Genomic DNA, 17,089 nt, shown 5'->3' on the forward strand with positions numbered 1-17,089 from the left:
TAGCTATGTAGTTTTAGTATCTTTTTAAAATAATATATTAATGTATTATAGCATAGTTATATTAAAGAAATCATTCAGCCTTCTGAACTGGAGTCAGACATCATAATTTTTTCCTACTGGGTTTGCCTGCATTTTACAATACTCGACCAACACTTTATATTTCTTGATTTCTTTTACTTTACAGAAGACTTTTTCATACAGCTACAGGAGAGGTTTGTTGCTGTAAATCTTAGTAAATCTTGGCTGTGTTGCTTGTGATATGTAGTCCAAGAAATGCTAGGAATCTGCCATTCCCAAGTACAAAACTTAACATTTGCAGGGCTCTGTTGCTGTTCATTGTCATGACTGAATTGAAAAAGACTTTGTGCCAAATCAGACAAAGTGCTTTGTTTTAATGCCTTTTATTTATTTTATGCTTTTATGGATTTATTTTTTTCCTCAAGATAACAACTTATTATCAAAACATTTGAAGTTATTTGCAAATAAGCAACTTATCAAACCTGATCTCTATTATGCAATAGTTTATTTGAACAAAGACTGCGTACCTTCTGAAGAAGGTCAAGTTATACATGCAATACATTCCTTCTTTGCTAAAGGAAATAAAAGAGAACCACGACCTCTTCAAATATTTTGGTAGTCCTGAGCTCTGCTAGTATTTTGTCTCCTTGTTACTCAAGCTGTGCACTGTAAATATCTATCACACTTCTGACATCAGCTGCAATTTAACCCATTCTCTCCTACAGCCATATGATTTTCTGAGATTCTATTGTTACCATAGTTAATAAATGTTCAAATATTTGGGGATTTCACTGTGTCACTAATGTGTCATCATCCATTACAGAAAAGAATAAAGTCCACATTTTTAAAGCTGCATAAGCAGTTTTGGATGTTGATTTGGTACCCAGTGTGATTTACAGGAATGCTTAATTCCATCTAAGATGAATTATTTGAAAACCTCACTAGTTGACCTTTTGCTCCTTGTTTTTCACACTGAAATTATGTGGAATTGCACCAGAAATTTCAGAAGTTAAATTAAGTCCACAGTGCTTTAAAAAGATAATTTTCCCTTTCTTTTCTTTCCCAGCAAAACTATCATAAAAAAAAATATACTATAGTTATTGCCTTGGAGTTTCTTATGTTAAAAAGGGAAGTAAGGATAAGTTTTCCAGGCTCTTCTAGAAAATAACAGCAACAATAATGATGATGATGAAAGTTCTTCCATTGTGTCAATTTTTTATGTACCTCATGTAATCCAGAACTGTAACCCTAATAGAGTTATGCCCTAAAGATGCTGCCCCATCTCTGGAATTGCTCAGGGCCAGGCTGGATGGGATTTTGAGCAACCTGGTCTACCAGACCTGCCCAAAGCAGGGTTTAGAATGAGTTAATTTTTAAGGTGCCTAGGAGGACATTTCTAATTGTTGTAAAGGGGTTTTAACAAGAAAGTGTGTCAATATAATCAGTGTGGAATCCCAAACTAAATGATAAGGAGAATATAAGTTCTGAAGAGCTTTTTATGCAAAGGCAATACCTAGTGCAGGAATTGTGTGGAGAGCTACTAAATGTTCCCTCAAGAGTCATATGCATGAAGAAGCAAGTCAAGCTTTTTATTTAATATATGATATGCCTTTTTTAATCTCTTTAAATCTATTGACATTCTTTAATTGTTATTATTCTGTGATTCAAGTAATAGGTGATGCATTTCTCACAGGGATTTGATGAGGAACATTTATGATGCAAGTCTCAACAGCACTTATACATTTTCAGTACAATATTCCTATATTTTGTGTACAAAACACTACATTATAACTAGTGTCACAAAAGCACTTCCCAAATGACACTATATTATGCTGTGTAATCTAATTAATGAAATTTTAGTGAAATTAATTTAGCCTGAAGTCTAAACTGATGTGCTGAAAGCCAGTGCAAATCATATAACCTATACAATATGTTTATTTCTGATAAGCTTGAGCTTTTTCTGGCACAAGTAGAAGGGTTTAATTGTATCAGTGTAAAATATGAATGCAGGAAGGAAAGATCCAATTTTATTTACTTCCTGATAATTAACAAATTAAATTCCAGCAATCTCATTTTGTTATAGTAATCTCTGATAGCAATTCTGACATGCAGAATGTCATTAGTGCCACATTTTTGAGTAGGGGAAATTTTAGTTAACCCAAACTTCAATATAATTATATGGTATTACAAATCTCAACACACCTGCAGTCTGTCTGACTACCTGAAGCCTCTGCCTTTAGGAAAACTATCCTGGAACATTCTCCTTGCTTAAATGAATGGGTAATGCCCTTTTTGTTTATAGGGCAGCTGCCCACATGGTTGCAAGGGATGCTGCTCCGAAATGGCCCAGGGATGCACACTATAGGGGACAGCAAGTACAACCACTGGTTTGATGGCCTGGCTCTGCTGCACAGCTTTACATTTAAAAATGGTAAGTTGTTGCACACTGGATTGAAAGGAACCCAACAACCCACACTTTGGTGCCTTACACTGCTAATTCTGTTCTGAGTTGGGCTGGGGTGTTGTGGGTTTTGTCTGCAGAGTGCTGTGTGAGGGGGGAAATGATGTGGGGGCAGTCTCTCCACACACTCCCTGACACCTCACCCTCCACAGCAGCAGCTGGAGTGTCTGCAGGGCTGTTTGCAGGGAGATGTTACTTGTCCTTCCTTCTGCAGTGCTGAAGTTGAGAGCTGTTGTCACCCCAGCACAGCACACCCAGCTCTGAGCAGGTCACTGCAGGGCAGCTTCACCTTCCACCCGGGCCAAGAAAACCTGTGTTTTTTCCTGTGGATCAGCCACAGGGACTGTGGTGCCCAGAGGCTCTTCTGCTGTGGATGAACAGCTCAGTTTCAGGGAGGACCAGCACTCCCCTTTTGGGATTCGGTTGCAGCTCTAACAGCTGCCAGGAGAGAAACTGGGCCACTGTGTCACTGCACATGTCAAACCTCAGTATATTTGACACCCTGCAGTCTCTCCTCCTACCTGTCATCCTTACGGAGATAAAACAGGCAGCTATCTACCCTGAACAATTCAATTTCCTTTTTTTCAGTTCAAACATTTTTCACCTATTCAGCTGTCACACAGCATGAGACAGGATGGTTTACATCTGGATTCTTGTGGCAAAAAAATATGTATCTATTTTAAAAAATGGGATTTACTCCTGTTATCCTCTAATCCTAGTATTTACTTTTTAGTTCCCATTTCTGTGATTGGAAGCATTTAATGCCATTGCAGGATCTCTATCCTATCCAGCTTTACATCCTTAACAAAATAACCTATAAAGAAATAATCAGTGTTTTTTAAATTGCCACTATATCTTACTTACCTAAAGCAAACAGGGCTCAGTTAGTTCAAGTATTCATTAAACTGTTGATTCCTTCAAGCAATCCATTACTCCCATGACTAAAGTTTGCCAATACAGGAGATTTTTCACCACCCGTAAATGGATTGTATAATTAATTATTTTTGCACATATTGTTTTATTTTCTGGAACAGTTTATCCAAATTCCTCCTTTCCCCTCAAAAGTATTAGTAGTGGGAGTCAGGAAATCTTGACAAACTGTTACCAGTCTCAGCAGCCATAAAGCCTTTAAAACAGGCAGTTGGGGATATTGTTGGTTTCATTCCAAACTATTGTTGGCTGCTTGAGCAACTCTGGCTCTACCTGTGCTAATTTTTTGAAGAACTAAATATAAAATGTGATTGAGACTTGTTTGTTCTTCCTCAGGTGAAGTTTACTACAGAAGTAAATTTCTCCGAAGTGACACATACAACTGTAACATAGAAGCAAACAGAATCGTGGTGTCTGAATTTGGGACTATGGCTTATCCAGATCCATGCAAAAACATATTTGCTAAGTAAGCAATGCTTTTCCCAAGAAGATTCTTCTATCTACTTCTCTCTTCAGCACAGATGTCTTTCTGTTTACCTTTGACACATATGTACAAATACAATGTTGATTTGTAAATTTACAATTGCTAAATATTGAAAAGGCCAAGAGATATGAACTGCCCATAGGTTAGTCTAAGGCAAGTATCTTAAATTCATTTTATCACCAATATTTGCTGCTTTATTCAGTAACACAAGTAGATTATATAGAAAACAAACATTTTCTCCACTTAGTGAAACATTTTGATGCTGTGTAAGGGGAGAAGCAGCAAGAAAGGAAAACATTTAGAGATGGCAAAGGTATTAATACAAAGCCTATTCAACAAAAAAATACAGAAGCATCAATAGCTACAAAAAATTAGAAAAACATTTTGATTAAAGATGGTTTAACAGAAAGGTGAGGTGCAGGCCATCATGTTATCCTTGGTCTTGTAAAATTGGCTGTAAGGATTCACTAATAATTGCAAATAGGTCGCCCTTCTCTCTTTCTTGCCACTAAACTTCCTCTGGTGACCTTGAACCTGGTATTTGATAAGAACACATACACAGACAGTTATTGCAAAATAGCTGGTATGTTGTAAGTTGTTCCCTTGATGTGAGATTTTCTTCCCTCTTCCAATAGCAATAGAGTAACTCTAGCATTTTAAGTTCAAAAGGGTTATAGCAACTTTGTCTTGGCTTCTAGTGACTGTGATGAAATCATACACTGATAAAGAAAACTGTCAAGCCTATGTGATGTTTCATCTTCTTTGAAGTCATAATTATGATATGGAATAACACTGGTAATAAAAATATTCAATTGGGGAGTATATGAATCCATCTATTTGATGAAGCTAAAAAAACCTCTCAGCTTTTAAGTAGGAACTGGTAGGCCAAATTTTCCCAAGACAGGCAGAGGAGAGGGTGTAATTAACCCATCTTGATAAACAGGTGCATGTCTAGAGCTGGCAGGGGGAATGGACCTGGATGCCCATTTGTGTGTCAAAACCAGTTACTTGCATGTCCTTAACCCTCACCCAGGCCATGGGCATTGGAGAAGTCCATCTCCTCTGCTTTCCCACCCTTTCCAGGGAGCTGCCAGGAGTGGGCACAGCAGGGAGAGGCAGCCCCAGGTTGGTGGCACTGCAGGGTCACTTGTGCCCCACGTGGGGGAAAGGCAGCTCTGGCTTCTGTGGCTCTAATGAAATTTCCCTCTGGACAGGGCATTCTCCTATTTGTCTCACACCATTCCTGAGTTCACAGACAACTGTCTGATCAACATTATGAAAGCTGGGGATGATTTTTATGCTACTGGTGAGACTAACTTCATCAGGAAAATTAATCCACAGACTCTGGAGACATTGGAGAAGGTACAAACCACCATCTGCCATTCTGGTTCTTTGTCTGCTGATAAATAAATTTCAGGCTGACTCATAAGGATGCTTTAACATGTTCAGGACACAAAATACTCTTCTTCTACTGTTTCCTTACTTTTGAAACTGTGGTTAAGTGAAATTGTGAAGATACCAAAAGATAAAGGATATCTTTTAAGAAAGAACTCCTGAGTTAAAATGTAAATCTTTAGTTTGGGAAAAGCTGGGCTTTAAGCAATTTCACATGTACATAATCTAGGAAGGTGGCAAGAATAATAGCACAGTTACATGATTATTTTGGGTGATTGCCATTATTATGTATCTGTAGTTATAAAATTATTTACGTAATTAAAAAATCAGTAGGCCAGTTATGTGACTACTTTTCAAGGACCTTATGTAAGATTTTATTTAATTGTTAAAATGAGAACTTGAGATATTGAAATTAATTTTTACAATTAATTTTTTTTCTAGCCCACACTTTGATCAGATTTCCAAACAGATAAAATAGAAATCTTTTAGCTCCAGCAGATTGCCAGACAGCTCTGTTAAATAAAGTGCTTTCAGGGTGAAATGGGCATTTGCAGAATAACTTGCTTAGCTAATCCTCCCTGATGTTATGTGGCTTCAAGGGAGAGGTGGCTCTAATTCAGATTCTGTAACTTGATTTAGCCTTGAATAAGGAGATCATTTGACTACCTAAACAAGTATTTTGGTTCCATTATTTAAATTTCAAAGCCATTTGTAAATGGAGTGCCAATATAGGGCTGCCAGGGCTAAAAATCTGCTGTTTTTGTGGGTTAGCTGAGATCAATTTTCATTCTCTTACGCATCTCTCAGATCTCTTGTTGTATCATTTTCTAGGTTGACTACAGCAAATATGTATCTGTAAATCTGGCAACTTCTCACCCACACTATGACAGTGCTGGAAATGTTCTCAACATGGGCACTTCAATAGTTGATAAAGGGAAGACAAAATACCTTCTATTTAAGATTCCTTCCTCTGTACCAGGTAAGATATATCTGTTATTAGTATTTTCTAGAAACTTGTTTGCAATTTCTTTTCTTAAAGGGCAAGGGTGGTGATATGGCTGTTCTAGCAACCAATGGTGTTCATTTTCTTAATTTCAGCTTATTGTGAACTTTATATTAACTGCTTAGCTTGTCTGGGCATGTGCTGTTACAAAGTACTGTGTAAACAGGGTGTTTCAGTAGGAAGAACTTTACTTTTAGATGGAGATTCTAAAACAACTTTCTCTATAGGGCAGTGCACATAATTTGAAGTTGTACATTTTTATTTCTTTGTAAATGAAAATTCTCTTCAAATGCTGATACTATGATAATAGTGGAAGCATGATACCAAATAAAACCTAATATGGAGTTAATTCCTGTCTAACCTGGCCAATACTGGCCCTTGCTGAAATGCTGTCTGTTGTTCACAGAGCAAATCCCTTGCTCTTTTTCCTTCAAGATCTTTCTTCGGTGTGTGTTGTTGAAAATCAGCTGCTATTGTGTTGCCTGTCCCTTCTTGAACAATCAAGAGGCCTTCCACAGATGAAAAGGCAGTTTGCAATTTCTAGCTGGGCCTCAAATTTGGGAACATCTCCTTAGAAGTTAAAAAACACAGGGACATTTGAACCCCTTTTTAAAGCTGCTGATTTAATTAAACATATTTCTCCTCCATGCTGGAGTTTCTGAAGACAGTAGTCAGTAGAATCAAATCCCAGGACAAGGGGGCTGTGCAGGAATGGATCCAGCAGTGTGACTTCACTGCATTGCTTCCTGCATGCAAAGTTAATTTTACAGGAGTAAACAAACACTTTCTTAACAGGAAAATGCAAATACAACTGAGAGGAACCAGTTCTTCCCTGCCTGGGAGAAATCCTAGCACAAGTTTAGAATAGAATTAAGTAGAGATAGAATTTTAATTTTTATCATTAATCTTCAGAACAAGGAAAGAAGAAATCTTGTTTCAAGCAGCTGGAAGTGGTTTGCTCCATCCCTTCTCACTCTCTGCTCCACCCCAGCTACTACCACAGCTTTGGAATCACAGAGAACTACATTGTCTTCATAGAGCAGCCCTTCAAACTGGATATTCTCAAAATGGCAACTGCTTACATGCGAGGTGTCACCTGGGCTTCCTGCCTGGCCTTTAATAAGGATGATAAGGTACTTTTCCTACTGCTGAGCAATGGAATCAGGCAGGCCAGTGACCTCTTCCATCTGGTTTATTCATTTTACTAGTCACTACTTTTTTTTTTTTTTCCTCAAACCTTGACTTTCATGTTGCACATTTTTTTTTTTTTTGGAGGCTGCATGGTCTGGAATATTGTCTCCCATATCCAGAAATAATATGTGATACTGAAGCTCTTGAGTGAAAGGCTAATTGGCACTCCTAGAAATATTGTGTGCTAGCAGAGAAATTCCAATTTGTGCTAACATCTGAGACAGATCCAGTTGCTCCTGGTCCTGGTCTGGGGTGGGTGAGATCTGCTCCATGTGCATTGGATGTGCTGGAGAGCCCCACTGGTGGAAAAGCCTGCACTGAACAAGAGTATTTCACTGGAAACTGAGGGGAAATATGTTTTCTGAGTATCTTATTTCTACATGCTCTTGGCATCAACACATGGGACTTGCTGAGGTACAGGGCACCACCACCACCACAAGAACTCTCAACCAAGGCAGATTAATTTAACTTAAAAAGAGAGCAGGGGACTTTCCAGGTTTTTCTGGAAAACTTCAATCCTCAGCCTAGCCCAAATAGTAATTTGCCACAGTAAAATGAGCTTAAAGCTGTTCCACACTCATTTTACTGCTGTGTTCCCTTCAGGTTGGAACCCCTTGTCCACTAGCAGCAATCCCTGATATCTTAATATTCTTCAGTACTCATACACAGTGATTAGAATGTTGGTGGTTACCATTTGAAAACAGTTTTCTAAATAACTATTTGCTGATTCTGAATGGCTTTAAACAATTTTTTCTCTCTTTCAGACTTGGTTTCACTTTATAGACAGGAGGACTAAAAAAGAAGTGCCCACCAAGTTTTACACTGATGCTCTGGTGTTTTTTCATCATGTAAATGCTTATGAAGAGGATGGCCACATTGTTTTTGATATTATTGCCTACACAGACAATAGCTTATATGACATGTTTTATTTAAAAAACCTGAATAGAGACTTTGAAAAGAATGCCAAACTTACCTCCATACCAACCTGCAGAAGATTTGTGGTTCCTCTTCAGTATGACAAGGTAGAAAGAAATTTACTTTTTAATCTGTTTTCTGATTGATAATTTAAAATACATCAGTGTGAATAATGGGTGTATTATTAGTTGCCAGCCCTTATGTGTAAATTTCTGATTCTGTGATCCCCAAAGAGTGCAGGAGGTTTGGGTTTTATATGTCCTGTGGGAAATGGCATTGGGCAGCTGGCCATGGTTGTGTGGATTGGATCCTGGTTCTGACACCATCCACTCTGGAGAACAAGGCTGTGAAGAACTTGTTGTTTTCTTCCAAATGAGATTATTAGTTAAATGCCATCAAACAGAAGCAGATAGACCCACTTGGCTGTTAACTGCAATGGCATGCATGAGGTTTTGCACAATCTGTTTCTTACACTTCACTGGAAGCCCACATACAATTAATGCATGCTCCCAAATGGTGCAATGGTTCAATTAAAACTCGAAGATTTCATTTAAGTGTGATATATAGAGGAAGAGAAAAGATTTTATCTTTTAGTTTAATTTAAAGCATCATTTTACATCATTGTTTGCAGGGAAGATTTTATACTGCCCAGCAACTCGGGCAAGTTTCTGCCTGATACCTTTGGAATGGATATTACTTTTTCTGTCTACATCCTAGAACATTGCTGCTCTGTTCTTTTCTCAGAAACAGCTCTGCAGCAGTGACAAAGGATGTTTTGGGTCACACCAGCTGTTCAGCTGTTCTGCAATCTTAAGAATTAAGTAGTAGAACATTTAGAGTATATCACACCTATTTTTGCACTTGATTTTTAGCAGGTGCAAAAATCTAACCTTGGTGACTCTCAGTGAAAATTTGACACCTTATTCCTTGAAACTCATCTTCATTCGTTTAATTCTCAAATTTATGGTACTTCTGGACCATAGCCATGTGTATCTAAACATTTATAAGGACTCAGTTTGATTCAAAATAACTATATTATGTTACATTAAAATACTCTGAGTGCAACAAGATTTCTAATGAAAACCTCAGAATCTAAAATGCCATAAGAAGGATCTTCTTGAAGCTTATTTGTTTAATCTGCAAATTGTTAATATCAATATGAAACCTGATGAAAAATCAAACTTAGAAGCACATTTTTAGAGATCCATGACATTTCCAGCATTTTTCTTTCAGGATGCTCTAGTGGACTCTAATTTAGTCACACTTCCCTCTACTGCAACTGCTGTAAAGGAGAAAGATGGAAGCATCTATTGCCAACCTGAAATACTATGTGAAGGTCAGATAGATCCTTTAAATATCTGATGCTACACCAGTTTTGTATTAGTACAGGATTCCAAGTCTGATATTACTATGGCTTGCAAATCTACTTGCTAAAAGTGTAATTTGAATTAAATAAGTCTGTTATGAGTAGTACTTCAAGTTTAGCTGCATTTTATAAAGATTGCCTTTGAAAGAGTATTTTTAACCTTTGATCAGGGCATAATAACAGGAATATGCAAATACAAAATTACCTGAGGTAAAAGTAATTTCTTAGAATAGTAGCCTCCAATTCTATCCCAGTTATTCACATCATGTATTTATAAAGAAAGAAAAAAACCCAAACCAGAAAAACCCTCATAAATTCCAGTGTAATGAATCCCTAAGAATAAAAAATTGTTGCCTTTTAAACTAACAGCCTGGCTTACTTGTGTTAGTAACCATCTTCAGATTCTTACAAATTCAGACATTCCAAGTCTATACAACACTTTTATTAAGTAATTCCAAGTTTTTTTACAGGCAAAATGTCCTGAAGATTGGTGTGTCCATATAGATGTTAATTTGGGGTTTTCTCTTGTCTTGTTCCTAAGTCTTGAATTTTATTTTACACAGGGATAGAACTGCCTCGCATCAACTATGACTACAATGGCAAAAAATACAAGTATATCTTTGCAACACAAGTCCAGTGGAGTCCAGTTCCTACAGAGGTATGCTTAACATTTATAAAGTCAGTGTTTTCCCATTGCTGGGCCATTCACATGCAAAGGAACATGAAATGCCTAATTTATCATAAGAATAAGTTCATGTTGTACCATTTTCCTCATAAAGTTTTCATAAACTCAGGCTTCTTACTCCAGCTTTATGTTCCATGAAAGTCTCTTGAATAGCTACGAAGACCCTTACTTTTCTGCTAAATTGGGCTGAACCTTCTGTGATGTGCCAGGAACTACAAAGGAGAGAGTAGGAAAAATAAGTATTATTTACATGTATATATTTAGTATTTTTTCCCTTTAGGAAGCCTAGCAGAAAAATAAGATATTGTAATACTACCTAATAAATTTTAACTATTAAAGCAATATCTATTTTGGGGAAACTTTATATTTTGTTGGCTAGTTCTCTCTTAGAGGTAGTAAATGCTTTGTTTACATGTGCATGATGCCAGAAGACAGCCTGAAATACAAACAGATTAACAGGGAAAGTATTTAATTAAGATTTAAATATTAAATAAAATTAAGGTAATTTAAAGATTTAAATGTATGAGTATTATATGAGCAAGCTCATGCTCTACAATTCTTGTTCTGTGACTACAAGGCAGCACAAATTGCAGTCACTGTTGGTTCTTGCATATAATTACCACAACTGATTACAAAATAGAGCTGGATTTCTGCATGATGCAAGAAAATTTATTGCAGCACATCTGACAAAAACAAATCTGCAAGCTCATTTGCAGTGTAGATAATCTCTGCTTGACTCAAATATAATAAAAAATAATGGTAGGAGGATCTTTTTTCACATCAGTTGCAGTTTAATGAATGCAAGCCCAACAACCTAATCCTTAGGTAAAGTCTGTCAGTGAAAGTGCTGTCATCTTGGCTAGAGGAAAGAATTCTTTCTAATTCTTCCTCCAATCATTTGAATAGTTTCACTTTTGTGTAAACGTATTTTTTGGCTAAAGATCAAAATGGAAAAGAATAGAACTGCATCTCTATGGGTAGAGAAAAGGCCTTAATGGAATTGAACTGCAAATGCCAGGCATCCCCTCTGGCCATTGGTTTGGCCACTCAGTGGGATGAAAATCCACACTCTGTTCCTTCAGTGAACACCAGTGTCTGCCTCACTGCTTTGATATTTACACCTCACTAGGAACAGCCTTTCTTCTGCCATATGTACCCTACTGCACAATAGAAGGCCTTGAGGAATATGGAAGTAGCAATAAAAAGAGAATAATTCACAGGATTAGAAAATGGCAAGTTTAAATCCTGTTTCCTGCTCTACTACATAATCTCAGTGATTTGGAACAAGTCACTTAAATACTCAGTGTCTTGGACTCTCTGCAATGAGGGCCATTACTTATAGTGAAGGGTCTTTTGTGGCCTGTTAGCATTTATGAACTATTAAACACCTGTAAATGAAAGGTGCAATTGTAATCTAATGAAATGAAATTAAAAGAACATTGTGTGATTATGCAGCCATAAAATGTGACTCCAAAATTTAACATTTTCATTGTGTTTTTTCTTGTGATGATACCTGCCTTAACTCTTAGCATTGGTCCTCCCTGTCAGCAGTCTGTTCTTGTTGTACCTTTGGGAAAAGCCACTGTCAGGGTCACTGACATTTTTTGTTTCTTGTTACAACCATGTAGATTGCAAAATTTAATACCCAGACAAAGGAAATGGTCCAGTGGAGAGAGGATGACTGCTGGCCATCCGAGCCTGTTTTTGTTCCCAACCCCGATGGAAAAGAAGAGGACGATGGTAAAATAATGACAACCAACATTCTGAAAGCTGGGGTTACATGAGTTTTGTATTAAATCTTACAAGTTTCAAGATTCTTAGTCAAGAAGATTGGGTTGATGCTTCCTCTTTGATATGAGGTTATCTTTTCTGCTTAGTGAAATTTTTCTATGTTTCTAATTATTCATTTGTATGTCACAGGTGTTGTTCTGACCTGTGTTGTGAAGTCTGATCCAAAGGATCCACCCTTCCTACTTATCTTGGATGCTAAAACTTTCTCAGAGCTGGGTCGAGCCATAGTAAATGTGGACATGCATATGGACCTGCATGGAATATTTATACCACAGCAAGACATGAAAACTGAGACTGAGTAAAATCTATTTGTTGCATTGCACTTCTGAATGTGGGATAATGTCCTTCAGGAACAGCCTTCTCTTATGATAAGAAATTACTAATTATAACCTCCTCAATATCTACATATGGTCTCTTAAAAGAGACAAAAATTACTTTATTACAAATCATTGTGTGCACAACTGGTATATCACTATTCCAAAAGAAGAATTATCAATATGAAGTGCTAATGTTGAATACAGCTTGTGGAGCAAGGGCAATAAATGTTTTATTTGAGTAGAACAAAGCTTTCTGAGCAAAAGAAGTACTGTATTCATAGGGTGACACAGGGCATGAGTTACACATGTCTGCAGGTCATGTAACTTCCATGGGCTGTTGAAAGACTGCAGCTGACAATGAAAGTTGTCTCCTGCCAGAAAACCTCATGTTAAACTGGTAAAACCTTGGTATCATGGTGACCATGATACCAATAATTCATGGCAATATATTCTCTTGGTGCTTGATTTCTTAAACTCTGCCATAACCAAAGTATTATGCTGAGGTGCTATATTTTTCTTATCCAGAACCTAACCCTTCCCCCAGCTTTTCTAATAGTTTCATGGTGTATTTTTCACTTTTACGTTGACAAAACCAAGTAACTTTATTGAAAAAGAGTACATGGTTATATGCAGCATTCAATCATACTTTAGTGACATTCAACCTTAAGCAGTTTGTATTTAAATCAGTTTTCCTTGGGCAGAATATCTGCCATTGCATTTCATGTAATTAGATTATTATACTGTGTAAAAGAGAAGAATTGTAGTATTTGCTACTGCCACTAGTCTCTGTTAATAGCAGTATGTATGTGAATGTGAGCAGTGTATTTCTAGCAGAACTCAGACACACATGCACAACAAACAGTTTAGGAAAGAGTGAAAGATCTAATTTAGGCCTCATCTGAACCCCACAGTAGCAGAAACTAGAAGCTGTTATTGCCATTACTAAGCATTTGCTTTATGTCTGCTTAGGAGTATCCATGTTCTCACATGTGTTGATTCTTGCCTGTACCAGATGCTTCCTAATAAAATTGCACAACTTTCACTTACAGCTACAATTAAAATGAACATTTCAACATAAAGTTCAAGTGCCAAGCACAGTGTGATGGGTTCTGTTACAGAAATGGCATTTTTTACCCCCTGATTATATTCCTGATACTGACTTTTCTTTAAGTGCGAGCTTTTTTTGCTTTGAATTTTGTTTTCTCATTGTAGATATCTTTGCTGTTGGAGCATCTTTACTGATGGAGAAAACCAGGTGTATATCCATCCATTTTGGGTGTCCATCTGGTCTGTCTGTATCACCACACAGCTCAGGTACCTCTTTGGCACACATATACCCTCAGTGCCTCAGCTGCTCACAGTATTTCATAGGAAGGAAACAGAATGAAATTATTTTCATTTACTACCTCCCTACCACATGAGAATCTGTGCTTGGTGACCTGTTTGGGATTACCTAAGGTGTTTGTAGCAGAGCAGGAACTGAACCAACATCATCCACAGTTCCTGACTACTCTGTAACAACCAGATCTCTGTTGCTCTGCTTAAGTCTTTGCACTTTGTTAGGATAAAGATATGCAGACTATTTTTAATGCCAAAAAAAAAATCTAACACTGTGGTCAGATCTAGTTAAAATATGCAGGTTTGAGTGTTCAAATGCTTACACATTCCTTAAAATGGAAATAAATATTTCAATAAGGTGTGTCTGCAGAAATAGTCATTTTTAGTGTTTTCAAAGGCTATTACCATTAGTATTTAATAGAAATTTATCTTCTAAAGAAGAAATTTAATTCAATTTTTGTAAATAATATGGAACAAGTACTGGAAGAGAAGATTGACTCATGATATTGGCAAAAGACATCAGCTCTGGCATTGTTTCTTTTCATATGAAAAAGTTTGGATTTAACAAAGGTCACAAATACATTTCTAGAATTACAAGGTGGCAATGCATCAAAAGTCTAACCATTGTTACAGATTTTCTTCTAAGAGTTTGTCTCTAGAATTTCTTCTGTAGTACTCACAGGGTTGTTTTGGGATAATCATAGGTTTGGATAGGAGTTAGTTCACTTATGAGGGGATAATTTTTACTGGTAGAGATGACAGGATAGGAGATATACTCATCATAAAAACAACCTGTAGTCTCAAAAAGCAAATGTGTTATTTACAATCATGTAGAAATAATGCAGAAAATAAATTATAAGAACTTATCTTGGATGTGATTTTTAAATGAGATGTACCCTATTCCCTTGGTCAGTACTTCACAAGATTTGATTAAGTTTGTAGTTAATCTGAGGAGAAAAACAGATGCAAATCTGCATTTGCTAATCCCAGTATCCTCCTGCAGCAGAGACAATAGGAATAAAACCCTACAGCTAATCACAAATTTGTTCAAGGATGTTTTTAGTGGTTGCAATACCAATCTGATGAAACATTTACCCTGAATATGGTAACACACTATCATTTCCAGGCTGACAGAAGCAAGGGGAAATGCTGATATGCTTTACCAAGTGGCTGCAAGGCTCATAGGGGTTTTTTTTGATGTGGTAGCATGGCACGTGGTAATGAGTGTCATTTGGTTTGCTTCTGACACCCTTCACTGTGAATGAATCTAAAGGGTCAGAAAGGTCTGATGCTTCTTTTGCACTAATTTAAGTCATAAATTAGCCCAACAAAATTCATAGAATTTTTATAATAATGGCATAACACAAATCTAGATGAAGTGACTGCAAATAAAAAATAATAAAGACAAGTGTCTCCATTAAAAGAAAAATACATAGTTGAGTGAGAGAATCAGACCACGGGTATGCATATATATAATTAATTACCTCAGAGATGCTACAGATGGACCTTGATAGAGTGGTTTGGTTTGTTGTTGTTTTGGTTTGGTGAGTTTTTTTTGTTGTTAATTCATTCATTAAATGGAACAAATAACAAGGTATAACAATGAATTTGTCCTCTGTAACTGTATATTATCTGTTACACCATGTCCCATTGCCCCATATGGGCAGCAGGAGGAAGCAGAAACAGTGTTTACCAGGACGCGTTAAAAACCAGAAATGCAACAATGTTTTCCTCTGTACCAATCTGTGCAGGTGGCAGGAGAACACACCGGTGTCTTTCTTTTCAAATAACCAGGCCACTCAATGACAGCTTTCGCAATAATTTAAACCACTGCTCCCTTGGGTCTGCAATTACCTGAGTATTAATGACAAGCAAAATACATCTTTCCCCTGCAGCTAAGGAGCAGTGTGCTCTCTGCCTTCATTACCCTCAAAGAGAGCTGAGAATGTGTCCTCTGGATCCTCAGCCTACACCTGACATCCTGGATAATTACACCCAAGCAACAAAAAAGTGGCCTTCTAATATTTGTGAGTATGTATGACAGCAAGTGTTGCAGAGCTGCTGGTGTTTTATGCACATTGCTGTGGGCTTAGGCTTTCTGTCCTACATCCTCTGCTCCTAAAACTCTTGTTCAGAGCTGCACAACAAAGCTGCAGCACGGTGGTCCCCCTGTGACCCCTCTCCAGTCAGGGAGCACTTCAGCAAGGGTTCAGCTCTGAAGCCTGGCTCCAACAGGGCTGAGCACACTCTTCATCAAGGCCCTGGGTGCAGGGTTTGGACTGCTGGGTGATGTGTGAGGATGTCCCGGCTGCAGTCTCCATCTGCACAACAAAGCAGCATTGTGTCCAGCTTGGAAAGAACAAGGCATTCATTTCCTATGGGGTCGTTTCCAGGTACCCAGCTTCATTTTCCGAGTGGTAAAATTTGGAGACACCATCAAACTGAATGAATGATAGAATTTTGTTACATTTCACTGAAATGCAAGTAATAAAAGTAATGTGACCCACCACAGCGTTACTAGATCAGACCCTCTGAAAGTGTTATTTTCCCAGTGAAGGAATGGGCAGCATGACATCCATCTGAATGTTCCAGAGGCTGGGAGATCCCAGTGCTGCTGTGCCTGTCAGCACAGGGAGCACAGGGAGCTGCTGTGCTGGTCCCTCCCAGCAGCACCAGCTGGATGTCTGTTTTAGAGCAGATCACAGTTTGTGAAACACTTTCACTCAGTGCAAATAGTTTCACCACTTTAATGTTGGATGTTGTTAAGAAAGCAGATGGAATCAAGTAGTCTCTTAACGTGCAATTAAGCATGATAATAAATGGCCTAAAATTTACCATGTGAACTGTCCTAAAGATCTTTTTTGCTGGAAAAGGCCACATTTCCAGTGGGAAGTTGTGGAAAGGGACACTGCCACAATGAATCTTGCTGTATTTAATTCTCATTCTCTTACTTTTCCTTGTGTCTACACCTGTAACATTCACCCCAGCTCATATAAGGAAACAAACGAATAAATAAAAGGCCAGTTTTACAGGATCAAAGAATCAATTAGACTGGAAAAGACCTCTGGGATGATCGAGTCCAACCTATGACCAAACACCACCGTGTCACCCAGACCGGGGAGTGCCACTTCCAGTATTTCCTTAGACATCTCCACGGACAGTGGTTTTATCACATCCCTGGGCAGTCCGCTCCGA

At 37.7% G+C, this 17,089-nt stretch overlaps 1 protein-coding gene across 1 annotated transcript in view; it reads left to right on the top strand.

Moving 5' to 3' along the window:
• The window catches only part of BCO1 (beta-carotene oxygenase 1), a 77,672-nt gene extending 64,037 nt beyond the window's left edge, over positions 1–13,635 (top strand). Inside the window, exons 3-12 of the mRNA XM_021541219.3 lie at positions 2,321–2,449; positions 3,746–3,875; positions 5,108–5,255; positions 6,120–6,267; positions 7,204–7,424; positions 8,247–8,504; positions 9,631–9,733; positions 10,327–10,421; positions 12,077–12,188; positions 12,369–13,635. Coding sequence (XP_021396894.2) covers positions 2,321–2,449; positions 3,746–3,875; positions 5,108–5,255; positions 6,120–6,267; positions 7,204–7,424; positions 8,247–8,504; positions 9,631–9,733; positions 10,327–10,421; positions 12,077–12,188; positions 12,369–12,541 — 1,517 coding nt within the window. The 3' untranslated portion in view covers positions 12,542–13,635. The remainder of the gene's footprint in view (positions 1–2,320; positions 2,450–3,745; positions 3,876–5,107; positions 5,256–6,119; positions 6,268–7,203; positions 7,425–8,246; positions 8,505–9,630; positions 9,734–10,326; positions 10,422–12,076; positions 12,189–12,368) is intronic.
• Positions 13,636–17,089: the final 3,454 nt, after the last annotated feature.

The sequence above is a fragment of the Lonchura striata genome, chromosome 13 (genome assembly GCF_046129695.1).
Source record: "Lonchura striata isolate bLonStr1 chromosome 13, bLonStr1.mat, whole genome shotgun sequence".
In the NCBI taxonomy this organism is placed as follows: domain Eukaryota; kingdom Metazoa; phylum Chordata; class Aves; order Passeriformes; family Estrildidae; genus Lonchura; species Lonchura striata.